Below are 20,513 nucleotides of genomic sequence, written 5' to 3'. Positions count from 1 at the left end.
ACTCTGAGATAGGCATCTGAAAATTACCTGGCTCAGATTACAGTTATCAGTACTATGGCACACTAGTAAAGAAACAAAATGCAACTGATTTTAAAATTTATAGCCTATGTTTTAGAAATCTAGATTTGATTTAGATAATTTATTAATGAATACAATGGGGGAAGCTGCAGGAGAAAAAAAATCAAACAACTAAGAACACAATGTAATTTTACCCTATTGTAAAATATATGCTTAGGCAGCAAGTTTATAAATAATCCATTGAGTGATAAAACTTACCTGAACCAAAAATATAATAAGAAAATAAAAGTTTGCCACTCTTCTGAACTGTTCAAATAAATTTTTTGGAACAAAATTCCATACAGTATACTAGGGAAAAAAGAAAAGAGAAATCAATAAAAGAATATTTTAAAACAATATATACTACATAGATGCAATTATAAGAAAAGTAAAATTGGATTACTAATCTCTTAGACAAATTAATATAACTTGATGCTCCAGAAACTATCTGGTTTCTAGAATTTAAGACTCTTATGCTACTTTCATTTCTCCCTTTTTATTTATTGGCAGTTTTAATATACTTTTTAAAATGAGATATGAAAACTATTAATTTTGTCATCCAGTTATTAATTTTTTTAGAAGCTAGATAAAACATCTAAACACTTTAACAATATATTTTGGATTTGGTTACATAAAATTAAAGTAATAAAGACGATTAAGCATTGATAGTAATGCTAAAAATATTAAAAACATTTTATTTTACTGAACTCAGTTACAGAACAAAATAAAATGGCCTAGTCAATTATTTTCTTTTTACATGACCTGGAATGTTAAAGAAATAATTAGACAAGGAATCACTAGGATAACCATCAAAACAATTTATGAAGGATGCAAAACTGCCACAATGTCCTAAAGGCAAGACAGCTGAGTATAATGGTCAAAAGCACAGATGGATGGGAGTTAAAATCCTGTGGCTCCAAGTTATAACGTTCATTAAATAATCTTAGACTTAATCTCTGTTCCACAGATCCTCCTGTATCTGTCTCCCTAGCATTGGGATTACAGGGGCAACTGAGCTCTACTTTATGTGGGTGCTACAGATCCAAAGTCAGGGTCCTCATGCTTTTGGCAAGTCCTTTACTGACCATCTCACCAGCCTCTTCTGGTTGATCCTAACTGGAGTAAAAGGCAACTGTTCCTACAGGGGTCAGAGTGTCTCCATGGAAACTTTTTGGTCACCTTATTGAATGTACAAAACTTTCTAAGAATTATGCTTACAAAGTCTATGTAGATTATGATACTGACAATATTTTTCCTTCTATAATTTAAAAGTAAACAATTATATAAATTGGCAGTAAGGTAAATGGTTTCAAGATAGTTGCTTTGAAGGGATGCAAAGAAGGTACCACAGTTAAGAGTGTGCATATTGCTCTTACAGAGGACTCAATTCTCAGCACCCAAGTCCGGTGGCTCACAACTGCCTGTAATTCCAGTTCTAAGAAGATCTGAAGCCTCCGGCCTCCCCAGGCACCTGCACTCATATGCCTATGCTGAGACAGAGACACACACAAATAATTAATAACAATAAATTATTTTAAAAATTGATGTATAAGAGTCTTTTATATATGTGGAACACCATATGTGCCTGGTACCTGTGGAGTGCAGAAGGCATCAGTTCCCCCAGAACTGAATTACAGACAGTTGAAAACTGTCATGTAGATGCTGGATACTGAATCCAGGTCCCCTACAAGAGCAGTAAGTGCTCTTAACCACTGAAACCTTTCTCCAGTCCCATAAAAATGAATTTTAAAATTTTCTTTGTCTAGCTCATAAAACAAGGAAAAATGAGAATAGAACTTTCATATACAAAGCAGCTTACAAATGACAAAATATTATTTTCATGTTTTATAAAATACAAACATATTAACAGAATGAGTTAATCAAAATTCTGCATTTATTCTACCATAGAGATGGAAGAGACATACTATTAAATATGAAAATACTTTAAAAAACAATTTATTGGGCTTTAAAGTTATAATGGTTAAGATAATAGAGTTAATTTCTCTAGGTCATGTATGACTTTATAACTGACCTTCTCCCTCTAAGTTCTAATACTGATAATAAAATTAAATATTTTTCAAGGCAGTTTAAATTTAATATAAGGTAGCTACTATGGTAAGTGAATTAAGATATGTCATTATCGAAGCTGGGCATAGTGGCACAAACCTTTAGGCTAGCAGTTCTCAACCTGTGGGTTCCAACCCCTTTGGGGTCAAATGACCTTTCACAGGGATCGCATATCAGATATCCTGCATATCAGATATTTACAATATGATTCATAACAGTAGCAAAATTACAGTTATGAAGTAATTTTATGGTTGGGGTCACCACAACCTGAGGAACTGTATTAAGGAGTTGCAGCACTGGGGAGGTTGAGAACCACTGCTTTAGACCCAGCACTCAGAGGCAAACAGATTTCTGTGAGCTGGGGGCCAGCCTGGTCTACACAGTGAGATCCAGGACAGCCAAAGCTACATACAGACACCCTGTCAAAAAAAAGCAAACAAACGAAAACTATCATTACATATTTCAACAAGTCAGATACACTAAGATGCTTACAAGTAAAGCAAAGAGATTAAGAGCTAAATTTCAACAGTTGCAGTCAAAGATGAGATACATAAATGAACACATAAAACAAAAGGAAACGCAGCAAAGGTCCTGTGCTTTTGTAGAAAATGTCTCAGAGAGCAATACAGGACTCAAAAAGAGGATAACATCATGCCAGCCTCATTGAAGCTCGAGAGAATAGTGTCAGCAAATACCTATACTCTTAATTGACATGAACTCAGCATCTTTAGAAGAGCAAATCTACACCCTCCTCGGATTTTTATATTAAAAGCCACGATGGAAGCAAACAATCCAGCCAAGTTTCAATGGGAAAAGAGCTCACTGAGCTATGAGTCAGCCAGCAATAGAGTTAGGAGGTTCCGGAAACAACTGAGATACAACAGTAGGAAAGCAACATAAGGAAACTTAGACTGAAGCTAAAAGGTTTTAAAGAGAGTGCTTATTTAAACACCTACACTTCTGAAACTCTGTTCAAAAACATTAAACCTCAACTGCTGCATAAGAAAAGAGCCATATAAAAGCACTTAGCACAACATTTTTGGGACTCTCAGTTTCCAACACCAGCTAACATGTTTTATGTGGAAGTGTGACGTCCTAGCAGACGAGAATTTTAAATATTAGCATTTATCAGGACTCAGAGGATCTGATCTGAAAGCCTCCTCCTTAACAAAGACTATAGTACTCCATAATATTGGAGGGAGCTATACAAGTTGCCAACAGAGGGAAACAACCAGTAGTGACACCCAGCTGTGATACCTATTAACCACAACAATGCCAACATGGTAAAATATTACTAAAGGTATATCTTTATCAGTGGTAAATCTATATCAGTGGCCATCATATCTTGACAGTAACCAACATCTCTCTATTTGGATATAAGGCCCACTGAACAGGAGGGAAATCAAGCCTGGCACTGAAAACCTGGTCAGCTACCCAGGGCTGGAGGGGTCATGGATCTTAGAGGAGAACCTAATACCACCACCACATTACTAAACCAGCCTAATTCCTAACTGTATCCTCAATTCTTCTCTTTGTATCCACAAATAAGTGTAGCTCTCACCCATCATCAAGGAAGCTTCTCTTTGCAATACAGAGATCACTGCAGAAAACCACAGATAGTCAAAATGCAGAGAGCTGATTGTGGGGTTCCAAGTCCCAGTGGCTATATCTATAACACAGTTACTAAGCCTAAGACTCAGGAAGTATCATAGAATAGAGGATAGAAAGACTGTCAAACCAAAGAACGAGGAAATCAGCTGTAAGACTGTAACAGGGAAGCATGGCCCAGGATATCTCAACAGTATGGATACCTAAACAAGACCAGAACAAGGAAAAAAAAAATCAACATGCTAACCCAGAACGAGGAAATCTCAATGGGCCTTACACTTAGACAAAGACAGGTAACTAAGGAAAGCTAAAAGCAGCAGAATTAGTCTTCCCCAGAGGTCAGGCCTGAAGTCACAAACATACAAGCAACATTAAACAGACTCAACAGGTTGTACTTATACATGCAAAAGTAACAAAGAAAAATAGGTTGTAAATTTGAGAGGGAGTGAAGGTTGGGAGTGGAACATGAGGGGTATGAAATGACTGTTTTTAAATACAAAACTTAGACTTTAAAACTATTTAGAAACCTATAAAGCATCCACAGTATAGACGAGAGCTGGGGCACTGCACAGCTGACATCACCACTGTGTCAGCATCATTAGTACATCAGCTACACACAGAAATAATGGGATGGCAGAAGGAAAAGGGCAGGGGAAGGGGACTGTTGAGCTAAGGTGACATCTTAGGAAAGATGAAATCAGTATTCAAGGAAAAGCATTAGTTGTCTTTGGAAGACAAGGGAAGAACATATAAAGGTGTTTCTTGTGGAGCCCTACAAGCAAGGGCCAGGCTCTAAGTAAGAACTTTATCCTCAGTCTCTCTGATTCACATCCTCAGAAATGCACTATTTAATAAGGGAGTCACTAGTCACATATGGATCTGACATTTAAATTAAAATACTTTTTAAATGTTCAGGTTGTCAGTTGTACCAGCCATATTTCCAAGGCCTCAACAGTCCTATGTGCTATTTTACTGAACACTGCAACTCATTTCTGTCATGAAGGAAAAATGAGTTAGACAGCATTGCTCCATAATTCTCTGCTTTAACAAACAACTTCTTCAAAAGGCAAAGGAAAAATTAAAACAAGAAAAAATAAATAAGAATGATGTAGTACCTTACATTAAATTATTTATGGGAGCCGGGCGGTGGTGGTGCACGCCTTTAATCCCAGCAGAGGCAGGCGTTTCTCTGTGAGTTCGAGGCCAGCCTGGTCTACAAAAAGAGTGCCAGGAAAGGCACAAAGCTACACAGAGAAACCCTGTCTCAAAAAGCAAAACAACAACAAAAAAAAAAATTTATGGGAGACACCAAAAATGAAACAAGGAAGCTTTAAAGTCACATGGAACAGAGTTCAAACTCCAACTAGGCCACTTACAATTTGGGGGAAATTATCCAATTTCCAAGCACTGGAATCAAAGGACTGTGGTAATATAAATATAGCATTTTGTAAACATGATTTAATAGTTATTTCACATAGGCTGCTGCAAAGAGTAAATGACATAAGAGGAGAAACAGGTTCAGCAGACGGCCATCCAGTACAGTCGCAACTGAAGACACTGTTAAGTGGTACCAACTAGCAGTCTCTTTTCTTTCATATATCATGTTGGGTGAGATAAATCTATCAACTTTCAGTGTCTTGACTTTTTAAAGGTATAAACACACACTTGCACACATTCAGCAAATCATTTTTAAAATGTTCCATATCTACCATCTTGTTTTAGTTATTTGAGGCAGGGTATCCCAGGCTGGCTTCAATCTTGCTATGTAGCTAAAGATGACTTTGAACTCAAGAGTGCTGGAATTATAGGTATACATCATAACATTCAGTTTATGTGGTACTAGGGATTGAACTCAGGACTTTGGACATGACAGTAAGCGTCCTACCAAATGAGCTACAAATATATCCCAAGCTCTACATCTACAGTGTAATAATAAAATTGTTTATCCTTACCTTAGATGAAATGATCCGGTTATCTATAAATTTCTGAGGTGTATAAAGGCCATTCTGAGGAAATCTGTTGGCTATGTAAATAGTTCTTGTGTCACTTTGATGTGGTGGGTCAAAACCCTAAGACCAAACAACAGAAAAAGAATACTAGTCAACAGGCTAGTTGGTATGATATTTTACTATTGGTTTTATATAACTGATCAGATTACACATATTATTGGCCTTAAACTGCACATAGGATGAATCCATTGAATTAGTACAGTTAAGCCACCAATGCTTTTCTTCAAAGGTAAACAGATATATTACCTTCAGAAATAAATTAAGTCATACCTTCAATAATGAAAAAGTTTACACCTCTCAAATATGCTACAAGAAAAAACTCAGATATGAGAGCATAGACGCTTTCTTTACTGAATTCCTTGCTTTTTATTCCTACGAGTACCTTGTTTTCTCCTGTGATAGATTCTTACTGAGAGAAATAGAACTATGTCTAGCTAATATGTGACTACCATGCCTAATATAATTTTTATGCTTATTTTTAACCTCTTCTATACCCAGATCAAAAAGTTTTGCTATCAAAAGGCTTAAGATTCATGTGGCAGATTTATGCCCCCCAATCATTTCTGTGTACCAGTTAACAGGTATGACTTCCTGAAATATAGATAGAAATATGTTTAAAATATTCCTGGAGGAACATACACTCTGCCTTCAAATTCAGAAGACTATCTGTGTTGGTTAGTGTTTTGTTGATTTGGCACAAGCTAGACATAACTGGGAGGAGGTAAACTCAATTAAGAAGATGGCTCTATCAGACTGGCCTGTAGATAAGTCTATGGGTCATTTTCTTGATAAATGATTGCTGCACCGGGGTGAGAGAGGCATGGAGGGCAAGCCTCAGGGAGTAAACCAGAAAGCACCATTGTAGCTAAAAGTTTTTCTGTGTCCCACCCGGTCCACAGCCTCTCAGACCCAAGAAAACACAGAGGCTTATATTAATTAAAACTGCTTGGCCATCAGCTCAAGCTTACTACTGACTAACTCTTACACTTAAACTCAGCCCATTTCTGTTAATCTATATGTTGCCACGTTTTCCATGGCTTTACCTGTGTGCCATTACATGGTGCTCCCTGGATGGCAGGCTGGCATCTCCTGACTCAGCCTTCCTCTTCCCAGAATTCTCCTTGTCTGCTTATCCCGCCTATACTTCCTACCTGGCTATTGGCCAATCAGCGTTTTATTAAACCAATGTACAAAAGCATTATTCCACAGCACACCATTACTCCATGGCCTCTGACTCAGTTCCTGCCTCTAGCTTCCTGCCATGGCTTCCCTTCATGAATGATGGACTAAGATGAAATAAACCCTTTCCTCTTCAAGTTGCTTTTGGTAATGGTGTCTATCACAGCAACAGAAAGTCAATTAGGACATCATCTCTCCAGATACAGTACTAAAAATAATCTTAGCATAGTAGTCTTAGTTACTTTTCTATAGTTGTGATAAAACAGTGTGACCAATGAAGGTAACTTATAAAAGAAAGTATTTAATTTGGAGCTTGCGGTTTTCGAGGGTTAGAGTCCATAATAGCAGAGCAAAAGCATGGTGGCAGGAAAAGCTGAGAGCTTACATCTTGTTCTCTAAGTTGGAGGCAGAAAAAGAAAGAGAGCTCTAACTGGGAATGAAGTGGGCTTTTTAAACTTCAAAGTTGGGCCCCCATGACTTACCTGCTCCTCCTAGGCCATACCTCCTACAAACAGTTCTACCAAATAGGGAACAAGACATTAATTAACATTGGCAAGTAACTAGTACATCAACTTCCTTTAAATCTGCATTAAAGAACTTAAAGTTTGGGTGGGTAGGGAGAAGAAGAGGCTCTAGAACAGTGATTCTCACCCTGTGGGCTGCAACCCTTTGGGGGTTGAACAACCCTTTCACAGGAGTTGCCTAAGACCACTGGAAAACACAGATATTTATATTATGATTCATAACAGCAGCAAAATCGCAGTTATTAAGTAGCAGTGAAAATAAGAAACCAAGATGTGTGGAAGGATTCTGCCTTACAAATGCCAAGACTTATCATGTAAATGCTATAATTAAGGTGATACACCAATAGATGAGTGAAATAGGAAAAAAAGAGCGTGTAGAGGGAATTAAGAATGCCATTCATAACAGAGAAGGCAAATACATACGTTAGCCATCAAAGATGGCTCATCCAATAAACTGAGAGATGAAACAAATAACTTTCCAATGGGAAAACACAAATTCCCTTGTTTTATATACAAAAATCAATCCCAGGTATATTGAACTTGAATACTAAAAAACTACATTTTTAAGACAAATTAAAGAAAACAATAATAAAACTACTCTCTGTTTTAATAGAGGGAAGAAATTGTTAGGTAACAAGGCGGAAATCAAATTTTCTACAAAGAAACTTAAAATATCTGTTTGAGAAGAACAAAGAAAATTAAATACAGGGCAAAGAATGGAAGATATTTACAGCACATATAACAAAGAAATGGCATCCATTATACAAAAGGAACAATGAAAGGAGAAACTACTTACATTAATCATTTCTAAGATTTATTTTTATTATTTTAAATGATGGAGGGGTGGGGATATATGCACATGAATGCAATTACCTGCAGAGGCCAGAGGAGTTTAATTCCCTGTGAAGCTGGAGTTAAAGTGGTTGTGAGCAACTCAATGTGGTGCTGATGACCAAACACTCTAGTCCTCTGCATGAGCAGTAAGTGGTCTTAATGGTTGATTCTCTGGGTCCCTGATGTTAACCTTTATTGTTAATTTGATGGGATTTGGAATTATGATGAAAATAACGCTCTGTACTATCTAGATTAGGTTAACTGATATAAGAAAACCTACCCTTAATGTGGGCCAGCACATTCCTAGACTGGTGTCCTAGACTGAGTAAAAGTAGAACAGAAGCTGAGCACAAGCATTATCAGTGCTATTTCCTAAATGCAGATGGGACTAGCTGCCTCAAGCTCCTGTAACTATGACTGCTCTGCCATGATGGACGCAAACCCTTCCTTTCTTAAGTTGCTTTAAGTATTTTACCACAGCAACAAGTAACTAATACATTACTCCGCAGAAAAATGGGAAACTTATCCATATAAATGAAATAGAGGTATTAGCATTGGTCACTAGCAATCAGGAGACTGCAAATATGATTTTTTGCATATGCATCAGACTGGCAAAGTTCTTTTTTTTTTTAAGATTTATTTATTATGTATACAGTGTTCTGCCTGCATGTATGCCTGCACACCAGAAGAGGGTATCAGATCTCATTACAGATGGTTGTGAGCCACCATGTGGTTGCTGGGAATTGAACTCAGAACCTTTGGAAGAGCAGCCAATGCTCTTAACTGCTGAGCCATCTCAAAGTTCTTCTTTAAACAGTGTGTGTGTGTGTGTATGTGTGTGTGTGTGTTTGCGCGCACACACATGTGCACACCATGATGTACACGTGGAGGCCAGAGAACAACCTGCTAGAGTCAATTTTCTTCTTTTACCATGTGGGTTCTGGGGATCAAACTAAGGTCATTAGGCTTGGCAACAAGTGTCACTACCCACTGAGCTGTATAGATAGCCGTGGTGAAAGTTTTGAAGTCTGAGCAAGTAGTAGTGAGAAGGGAACTCTCATACTTAACAATACAATTTAAACAACTGGTTAACAGTCATAGTGTGCTATTCTATCACCTAGCAACTTTAATTCTAGGTATTTCACTTAAATAAAAAGCTATGTATAAGAAGGGTCACCTTGTTTTTTGTTTTGTTTTAAACAACAACAGCAATAATAATAATCACAATAACAACAACAACAATAATAATAATAAAAAATGTTAGCAGCAGCTCAAATATCTATTAGAGAAAAAGTCTCCGAGGAAACTACCTGAGTAGAGGGGCCTTCATTTTAGCAGTCCCAAATTCTCCCTGCATGTTACCACAATATGGATATTCAGAAAATGTTAGAGAGAATTAATAAATGAGGAATCAATGTTACCTAAAAGGGATAGAGAGCTGAGAAATGGTTTGTTAGGTGGAGAACTACAATCCTGGTCTTCATGAGGTAAGTAAGTAGGGCCAAGAGCATGGTAAACCGTGTTATAGCGCTAAGAGAAACAAGGTAGGAAGGGGTGCAGAAGGCACAGTGGAGGGCTGCTGTCTGTCTGTTTTACAATTTTATATTTAAGGGCTATAAAGGGCTTTACTATTTGTTAGGGCATCTTAGCTACTTTTCTGATACTGTGAAGAGACACCATGACCAAGGCATTCAAACCACCATATAAGGTAATATTTAAACAGACTTGGAGGAAGCAAAGGATCCAGGAGGTACCTAGGGAAAAATATTTCAAGAAAAGAAACAGCAATTACAAAGAGCCTGTGATGTTAAGCATGTCTGGGCTATCTGAACTGCAAGGAGGCAGAGTCAAGGGTAGAGCAGGCACCAAAATCAGTAAGTAACCTTTCTATATACGAACAACATACTGCGAGAGGAAATAAGAGAAACAATACCATACAATTAGCATCAAGTAAATAAATAAAATATCTGAGAATAAGTTTAAATAGAAAATTTAAATAGAAAAGTAAAAGACAGATAATAAAAGTTTTAAGAAATTGAAAAAAGAAAATGGTGTCAGTCAGTACATAGAAAGATTTCCCATGTTCTCATGTTCATGGATCAGTAGGATTACTATTGTGAAAATGGCCACCCTACCAAAAGCAATCTACAGATTTGATGTAATTCCTGTAAAAATGCCAACACAATTTTTTACAGAAATTGAAAAAAATAATCATATGGGAACATTAAAAACCCAGGATTGATAAAAATAATTCTAAATAATAAAAGAATTGATGGCGGTATCACCATCCCCGATTTTAACTTATATTACAAGGTCATAATAATAAATACAGTACTGTACTGGCATAAAAAGAGATATACGGGGCTGGAGAGATGGCTCAGAGGTTAAGAGCACTGCTTGTTCTTCCAAAGGTCCTGAGTTCAATTCCCAGCAACCACATGGTGGCTCACAACCATCTGTAGTGAGATCTGGTGCCCTCTTCTGGCTTGCGGGGATATGTGCAGGCAGAACACTGTATACATAATAAATAAATAAATCTTTACAAAAAAAAATATACGGATCAACCAAAGAAAAGTGAAGAAGATCTGGACATAAGTCTATATCTATGGATACCTGATTTTTAAATTACTTTTGAGGTTATAATTTAATCATATCATTTCCCTTTCTCTATCCTCCCTCTAAACCTTCCCATGTACCTCCATTCATTTTTTTTTAAAATTTTAATCCCTTTCTATTGAAAACTGCATTTAATGCTAAATGTCCACCTTTACAATAAACAAATATTGTAAAGGTAACTCACACTAAAGCAAAACATACCTCTGATAGCCATTATTTTTCTGTATGGGACAGTTTCAAGTTTTTTCTACAGGAATGTACCTATATAAAGGCTCAAAATAGGCCATCTTTAAAAACAAAAAGGCAATGATTCACAAAAGACTATGAATAGAACATGTAACTAGCTGACACAAACCTAATAGGATTTGTTAAAATCAGTCACAAATAATAGCATATCTGAAGTGTTCTTGTATAAAATATCACATGAAGAAAAGAATTTATCAATGTCTGAAAAAGTGGGTTTGTTCATAGACAATCTGACAAGTTAGCACAAAAATTCACAGCCTCTTTTTCTTAAGTTGTTGTTGTTGGTGGTGGTGTTGGTGGTGTTGGTGTGTGTGTGTGTGTATTCCTAAATACATAAATACAATCTGCTCAGTCTGTAGAATGTTACTTGTATGTATATGTTTTCACACCGACCATTTGGTATTAGTAATAGTCAGTTGGTATGTTGTTCCCCTCAGAAGACTATTTCTCTTATTCTTAGCATTCCTTAGTTGTCTAGTGTTGAGTCCTTGTGAGCTTGCCCCTTCCATGTTAACACATCTATTTGCGTCATACTTGTTCAGCTCATGTTTAGACAGCCGTGTTGGTGAGACTTCATGGGTGTAGCTTCTGACATTTCTAGGAGACACAATCGCACTGAAACTCCCTGTTCCTCTGGCTCTTGCAGTCTCCCCATACTTTCTTCTGCAATGGACCCTGATCCTGAGGTACAGTAGTTTGGAAAACTGATTTCTGACAAAGAGGCCAAAAATACACAGTGGAGACACATCTTCACCAAATGGCTCTGGTCAAACTGAATGTCTGAATGCAGAAGGATGAAATCAAATCCACATTTCTTACTCTGCGAAAAGCTCAAGTGCAAATAAAACTCACAAATGGATCAAGGATCTCAATATAAGACCTTGATACCCTGAATCCAATAGAGAAGAACGTGGGGAATATGCTTAAACTTATAGGCACAGGAAAGGACATTCTGAACAGAACCCCAATAACATAGGCACTAAGACCAATAACTGACAAATGAGACTTCATGAAGCTAAAAAGTTTCTGTACCACAAAAGACATCACCATTTGAGTGAGGAGGTAGCTTGTAGAATGGGGGAAAAATCTTCAGCAATTATATATCTGACAGAGGGTTGGTATTTAGAATATACAAAGAACTAAAAAAGCAAACAAAACACTTAACATCAAGAAAACAACCCAATTTAAAAATGGAACACGGAATTAAACAGAATTATCTATAGATTAAATACAAAAAGCACATGCTTTTAATCCCAGTACTTAGGAGGCAGAAGCTGAGGCAGGTAGATCTCTGGAGTTCCAGGCTAGCTGGTCTATATAGCAAGCTCCAGCCAGATCGACCTGTCTCCAAAGGGTGAGGGTGGGGGTAGGGGGTTGGGGATAGGAGTAGAGAAACAGCAAATTGCTAGCAAGGATGCCAGGAAAGTGGAACATTTATTCACTGCTGGTGGGAATGCAAACTGGTACAGCCACTATGGAAATCAGCATGGAAGCTCCTCAAAATGCTGATAATAGATCTACCACAAGATCAAGTTACACCATTCTTAGGCTTATACCCAAAAGACTCTATCTTACCACAGAGATACCTGCTTAGTCATGTTCATTGTTGTTCTATTCCCAACAGTCAGGAAATGGAAACAGACTAGATGTCCATCAACTGATAATAATGAAATGTGATACATTTATACAATAGAGCATTATTCAGCTGTTAAGACAACAAAACTATGAAAATTGCAGGTAAATGCAGGGAACTGAAAACAATCATCCTGCATGGGGTAACCGAAACCCAGAAATATAAACATTGCATTTTTCCCTCCTATGTTGATGCTAGCTTTTAAGCTTTACATATGTGCATTTCATCTGGAATACCAGACAGGTTAGAGAAATAGAAGGGGCACATGGGAGAAGGAGCTGGGAGGAATCGAGGGAAAGAATTTGAGCAAAATATATTGTATGAAATTCTCACAGAATTAATAAAAAAACATTATTAGAAAAAGGGTAGATGGGAAGTGAGACGTGATCTGGAGAACTGGATAGAACACAAATCAACAAGGGGGGCTTTCAAGGAAGAAAAAAATAGTGTTATAAAGGGAGAATGAGGGAAAGTGGAACAGGAAAGATGAAAACTGTGTGAGGGACGGAAGGAAAGGGTAGAAGAGGAAATATTGGGAGGGATAACTGACACTCAGGGCCTTTAGAAAAGGTCACATTGAGACCTACTACTGTGGAAGCTTCCAGTTTAAACTGAGTTACTCCATAGTGAGAGGACCATATCCCAACTAGATATCATTCATTACTAAATGAAGCTCCCAGTAACAGGAATGGGTTACTGCTTTTTGAGTTGTTTGCCAATAGGGTCAGTAACCCGCCTCTGGCAATTACAGGTTATTGCCAATGCTATTGATTACCCTCAAGAACTTAACAGTAAAACCCTACTGCTGAAAACACCACCCACTTGAGTTATAGAACATCTAGATACCCAGCTGGCACTCAACTGGCTGGGGAAAGCCCTACTATTAACCTGCTAAATGGACATGCCAATAAACGACTCTTAATGACTTGTTGCTGTGCCCATAGATCACTGTCCTCCCACTCCCCATTAGTGAAGCAGCTTCTTGTAACATACGACAATTAGCACAGAGCCCCACAACTGGTCAACATGTGGAGAATCAAAGACTTCAGAGTGCTCAGCCCTGATTAGCTGTCTGTGTAAAACCTTTCCCCTCAAGGCTCAGGAATCTAAGTAGAAAAGCTTGGACAGATTTGAAGAGCCGGAGATGGTAGGTGACTTTTCCAGACACAAGGCAGATACACATACAAATTCACAGTGAGTGTGAAAATATATACAAGACCTGCATAAGATCAAGCTAGAGAAAACAAAATCTCAGTATGGAGGAGGTGAGATAGGCATGAAATCACACCCTTAGCTCAAGAGCCATTGGTATTTGACTGCTGCCAGGGTAGGGAAAATAGGTTTGCTTCAACGGTGTGACACCTGGTGTACTGACCTCACTCTGGGGAAGGACTTACACTGAGGAATGGTCAGCCAACACAAATTGGTCCCACGTGTTTTTTAAGAGTGAGAAGGGGGGAGGGAATGAGGAGGGAAGAGGGGAGGGGAGAGAGAGAGGAAGGGAGAGCAAGGGAAGAAGTATGAATGAATGAATTGAAAGTTGTTGGGTAGGGAGGTAACAGAGGAGCTGGGAGGAATTGAGGGAATGAATTTGAGCAAAATATATTGTATGAAATTCTCAAAGAATTAATAAAAACATTATTAGAGAAAGGGTAGATGGGAAGTGAGAAGTGATCTGGAGAACTGGATAGAACACAGATCAACAAGAAGGCAAGCAGAGCCCCGGGGAGGGTTGCAAACAGAGGAATTACATGGCACGGCTAATATGTAAGGTCACTCTGGCTGCTAACTGGCAACAGACTGCCGGGCCAGGAGGAAAACCAAGCAAGCACTGCGGCCATCTAGGAACAAGGCAAGACTGCATTAGCCTAGGGAGGGGAGGAGGGGGAGAAGGCGTTTGGGTCATCATTTTTAGCTAGGAAGACAGAAGCATGGTTTGCTCCCTCAAAAATTAAAAGTGCACCTATTCTTTTCACCTTTCATGTCATAAGCAAAGCATTTTATTTAAGTGACAAATAAAAAACTGCACATGTTTAGGATATATAATATGACATTGTGAAGCAAATGCTTTGAAATTTGATTGGATCTCTCTGATTTCTACTCCTGAGACACTGACACAGGAAGAGGCAGTATACTTAAGGAACTGCTTTCTAAAATCTGAGTCTAGCAGGAAAGAAAGGAAAATGGAAATACATGGGATATTACATCAATCACACTTAATACTTAAAAAGATTTTTTATCTTTGGAGACAGAGACATAATTATGGGTAAAATTATATAATGTCTAAGGTTTGCTTTAAATTAGTCAGGAGGTACAGATACTATGTGAGGGGATCCAGTAACACTGGCTTGGGCTAGTAATTACCAAGTTGGGTAAAGGATGGTTTGGGGCTCATTATATGTCATTTTCTATGCTTTTATATATGCTTGACATTTTCCCTAATATAAAGCATAAGAAGCATATCATGAATATTGGCTTCCCATAAGCATTAACTGCATATACACTACAAGCATACATATAACATCTGTTTTGGTTCCTAACTTTTGTAAAATATAGGAAAATGACTGAATTAATGGTACTATGTACATTATCCTATTTACTCATTTCTTGATGGTATTCTACTTCCAAATTTAATGTGGAAATATTAATATCCTTAGTGAACATGGCATCTGATCTAAATTTTTCAGGTATAAAGACAAATCACAGCTTAAGGTGTTCTGCATAGGCTAACTCTTACTGTTAACTCAGACAGAACGTGGTACTACTGTGGTCCATATGTAGAGCCAACCAACTGAAAAATTAAGCAGGGCATGGTGATACATGCCTGTAATCCCAGAATTTGGGAGGTTGAAGGAGGAAGATAGCCAGTTCAGACCACCCTGGGTAACACAAGCAAGACCCTGTCTCAAAAACAAAAACAGATATAAACAAAAATACCCACTAAAACAAACAAACAAACAAACAAACAAGTGGTGTCTCTGTTGAATACATACATAGTCTCTCATTTTTCTATTTTTCATGTAAGACCTTATATAATCCTAGAATTTTTATATAAGCCTGTAACTCTCAATCCTCCTGCCTCAGCCTCCCAAGTTCTGAAATGATAGATGTACCACACCTCTATCAAGACTTTATTCTTGTTGTGTTGTTCCCTAAATAATTCAGTACAACAACCATTTATACTACACTGTACTGAAACTATAGAGATAATTTTAAGTGAGCTATCAGCATTGAAAAACAAAACAAAACAGTATTCTAACTTTCTCTCTTAGGACAGTTCTCTCAGAGTCATTTTTCAAGTGATAGAAAACAAGAGAAATTTGTTGCATGACTTATTCACAACACTGGGGAAAGCTTACTTGATCCACTATAACTAAATGTACAGAAGAATTAATGTAAACATGTATTTACAATCCCCAAAACTAAAGTAAAAATAAGTCTTAATAATCTCTCATGCAGATATAATAAATATGCATTTCTTATACTGAATTTGATAAAGAAATTCCAGGGGAAAAAAGCAAAACAAAGAATGACATCTACTATGTACATGAACTCAATTTTTTTTTTCATTGTCTATTTTCTTTTTTTTTTTTTTTTAATTTTTATTTTGCAATACAATTCAGTTCTACATATCAGCCACAGATTCCCTTGTTCTCCCCCCTCCCCCTCCCTCACCTTCCCCCCAGCCCGCCCCCCATTCCAATCTCCTCCAGGGCAAAGCCTTCCCCACAGACTGAGATCAACCTGGTGGACTCAGTCCAGGTAGGTCCAGTCCCCTCCTCCCAGGCCGAGCCAAGGGACCCTGCATAGGCCCCAGGTTTCAAACAGCCGACTCATGCAGTGAGCACAGGACCCGGTGCTACTGCCTGGATGCCTCCCAAACAGATCAGGCCAATCAACTATCTCACCCACTCAGAGGGCCTGATCCAGTTGGTGACCCCTCAGCCATTGGTTCATATTTCATGTGTTTCCGTTTGTTTGGCTATTTGTCTCTGTGCTTTATCCGACCTTGGTCTCAACAATTCTTGCACATATAAACCCTCCTCATTCTCGTTAATTGGACTCCCAGAGATCCACCTGGGGCCTAGTCATGGATCTCTGCATCCAGATCCCTCAGTAGTTGGATGAGGTTTCTAGCACGACAATTAGGGTGTTTGGCCATCCCATCACCAGAGTAGGTCAGTTCGGACTGTCTCTCGACCATTGCCAGCAGTCTGTTGTGGGGGTATCTTTGTGGATTTCTGTGGGCCTCTCTAGCACTTTGTTTCTTCCTATTCTCATGTGGTCTTCATTTACCATGGTCTCCTATTCCTTGTTCTCCCTCTCTGTTGTTGATCCAGCTGGGATCTCCCACTCACCCAAGCTCTCTTTCCCTGGACCCTCGCCCTTCACTACCCCCACTCATGTCCAGGCTGTTCATGTAGATCTCATTCCATTTCTCTGTCATTGGGCGATCCCTGTGTCTTTCTTGGGGTCCTGTTTTCCAGGTAGCCTGCCTGGTGATGTGAGTAGCAGTCCAGTCATCCTTGTTCCACATCTAGTATCCTGTTATGAGTGAGTACATACAATGTTTGTCTTTCTGAGTCTGGGATACCTCACTCAGGATGATTTTTTCTAGATCCATCCATTTGTCTGCAAACCTCATGATTTCATTGTTTTTCTCTGCTGAGTAGTATTCCATTGTATATATGTACCACATTTTGTTTATCCATTCTTCAGTTGAAGGGCATCTAGGTTGTTTCCATGTTCTGGCTATTACAAACAATGCTGATATGAACATAGCTGAACAAGTGCTCTTGTGGTGTGGTTGAGCATTCCTTGGGTATATGCCCAAGAGTGGTACAGCTGGATCTTGGGGGAGATGGATTCCCAATTTTCTAAGAAAGTGCCATATTGATTTCCAAAGTGGTTGTACAAGCTTGCATTCCCACCAGCAGTGGAGGAGAGTTCCCCTAGCTCCACATCCTCTCCAGCATAAGGTGTCTTCAGTGTTTTTGATCTTAGCCATTCTGACAGGCGTAAGGTGGTATCTCAGAGTTGTTTTGATTTGCATTTCCCTGATGATTAGGGATGTTGAGCAATTCCTTAAATGTCTTTCAGCCATTTGAGTTTCCTCTGTTGAGAATTCTCTGTTCAGTTCTATAGCCCATTTCTTAATTGGACTGTTGGGCATTTTGATGTCTAATTTCTTGAGTTCCTTATATATTCTGGATATCAGTCCTCTGTCAGATGTGGGATTGGTGAAGATCTTTTCCCATTCTGTAGGCTGTCGCTTTGCTTTGTTGACCGTATCCTTTGCCCTACAAAAGCTTCTCAGTTTCAAGAGGTCCCATTGATTGACTGTTTCTCTCAGTGTCTGTGCTACTGGTGTTCTATTTAGAAAGTGGTCTCCTATGCCAATGCGCATGAACTCAATTTTTACTTAGACAACTCAAAACAAACTAAAGAACAAAAACATGAGTAAAATCAAGAAGCCCTTAGAATTGAAAATTTTCTTATATTTGTTTATGAGAGAGGCTACAACTACTACAATCTAATAAAACAGAAATACCCAATTATGTTATTTCCTTAGTTTCCACATTTAAAGCCCAGTAAAAGTAAACATGTATCATTAATGATACATTTTATTTAATAAAATATACTTGCATATTTATAGATCTCAACATAATTTCAGTTAAAATTATTATGTGATGTTTATCCTATTTTCCCCAACAAATTAGGTTTTCAAAGGCCAGTATGTACTTACCAACACATCTCAAAAGACACATTTTAAGTCTTTCATAGTCACACCTGGATACTACTGTGGACAGCATGAGCCTAAAAGGCTTTAAATGACAACAGTGGCTATCACCAGGCTCTGAAGCAAGGTCCCTGAGTTCCTCTGGGAATACTTAGACAACTCTAACACTTCACCTTGACCAAAAGAAAAACTTCATATTTAAGAACACACTTTCATAATTCCAACACTCAAGAGATTGAGCAGGAAGATCATGAGTTAGGACTAGCCTGGGATACATTAAAACACACACACACACACACACACACACACACACACACACACACACAAACAAACAAAAAACAAAAAAAAAACCAAAACAAAACAAAAACAACAACAACAAAACTAAAACCTTTCTGACCCAAGAGACCTAGGACACAACCAAACATGACCACAACCAGAAAAATAAAAGTCAATGAAATGATTCCTAATAATACTCTGCTATATTTCTAGGCTGAAGCTTAGCATAATTATCATCAGAGAGGCTTCATCCAGCAACTGATGGAAGCAGATGCAGACCCACTGCCAAATATTAGGCAGAGCTTGGGGAAACCTGCTGAAGAGGGAGAGAAAGAACTGTAGGAGCCAGAGGGGTCAAGGACACCACAAGAAACCCTGAGAATCAACTAACCTGGGCTCACAGGGGCTCACAGAGACCAAACTGACAATCAGGGAGCACGTATAGGTCTGACCTAAGCCCTCTGCATATATATTATGGTTGTGTAGTTTGGTGTTCTTGTGAGACTCCTAACAGTGGGAGCAAGCAGGGGCCTCTGACTCTTTCTCCTGCTTTTGAGACCCTTTTCCTCCTACTGGGTTGCCTCATTCAGCCTTAATATGGGGGGATGTACCTATTCTTATTGCAACTTGATATGCCATATTTGGTTGATATTCCTGAGAGGCTTGTCCTTTTCTGAAGGGAAATGAGAGAAGGAGTGGATCTAAGGGGAGAAGGAAGGTTGGGGAGTGTACTAGGCTTTTTGTTTTGGGGCACCAACCAGCTCCCAAATCATGACATGGAGACTTATTTTTAGTTTTGAATGCTCAGCCCAGCTTAGGCACATTTCAGGCTAGCTCTTTTAACATAAATTAACCTTTTTCTCTTTATCTACCTTTGGCCTCAGGGCTTTTTACTTTTCTTTTCTTTTGTATCTCTTACTTTCACTGCTTCTCATGTCTGTCTGTCTGGCGGCTGCCTAGCTTCTGGCCCCAGGCATCTCCTCATTCTTTCCTCCTACTCCTCTTGTTCCTCCTCTCTGTAGACTAAGATTTCTCCTCCTATTTATTCTCTCCGCCTGCCAGCCCTGACTATCCTTTCTCCTGCCTACCTAGTGGCTGTTCAGCTCTTTATTAGACCAATCAGGTGCCTTAGGCAGGTGAGGTGGAACAAATGCAACACCTCTTTACATAGTTAAACAAATGCAGCATAAACAAAAGTAACACACCTTTATACAGCTAAAGTAATATTCTACAGCATAAACAAATGTAACACATCTTTTTCCAGTTAAAATAACATTTCACAGCCAGGAGGGGAGGGGAAGCTGAGAGGAGAGGAGGAAGGGGAAACTGTGGTTAGGATCTAAATATGAAAGAATAAACAACAACAACAACAAACCAAGAAAAAAGAATATAGAGATATACAGACTTAATGTGCTCCACAGAAACCAAAGCTTACTTTTAATGGCATACAGCAGTACTAGTAAAAATAAAATATGAGCAACAGATGCAAGCCACATATATTATTTTTAAATTTCTAATAGTCGTATTTTAAAAATAATTCAATTTTTCATTATATTTATTTATTGTTAGATAATGGGCCCATGTCACCACGTAAATGTAAAAGTCAGAGGACAACTTTCAGGAGACAATTCTCTCCTTCTACCAAGTGGATCCCAGAGATCAAATTGAGTACATCAGACTTGATGACAAGTACCTTTTCCTGCTAAGTCATCTTACTGTCACAA

At 38.4% G+C, this 20,513-nt stretch overlaps 1 protein-coding gene across 4 annotated transcripts in view; it reads right to left on the bottom strand.

Annotated features, from left to right (window-relative positions):
* Nucleotides 1–20,513, bottom strand: part of Atp11b (ATPase phospholipid transporting 11B (putative)) — a 99,820-nt gene that overhangs the window by 75,664 nt on the left and 3,643 nt on the right. For all 4 annotated transcript variants that reach the window (XM_059265357.1, XM_059265359.1, XM_059265358.1 and 1 more), the window contains exons 2-3: nucleotides 5,685–5,801; nucleotides 277–366 (exon numbers count right to left, since the gene is read on the bottom strand). In XM_059265357.1, coding sequence (XP_059121340.1) covers nucleotides 277–366; nucleotides 5,685–5,801 — 207 coding nt within the window. The remainder of the gene's footprint in view (nucleotides 1–276; nucleotides 367–5,684; nucleotides 5,802–20,513) is intronic.

The sequence above is a fragment of the Peromyscus eremicus genome, chromosome 6 (genome assembly GCF_949786415.1).
Source record: "Peromyscus eremicus chromosome 6, PerEre_H2_v1, whole genome shotgun sequence".
Classification (NCBI taxonomy): domain Eukaryota; kingdom Metazoa; phylum Chordata; class Mammalia; order Rodentia; family Cricetidae; genus Peromyscus; species Peromyscus eremicus.
The sequence above is the reverse complement of the archived record's forward strand: the minus strand, read 5'-3'. Positions and strand labels throughout refer to the sequence as shown.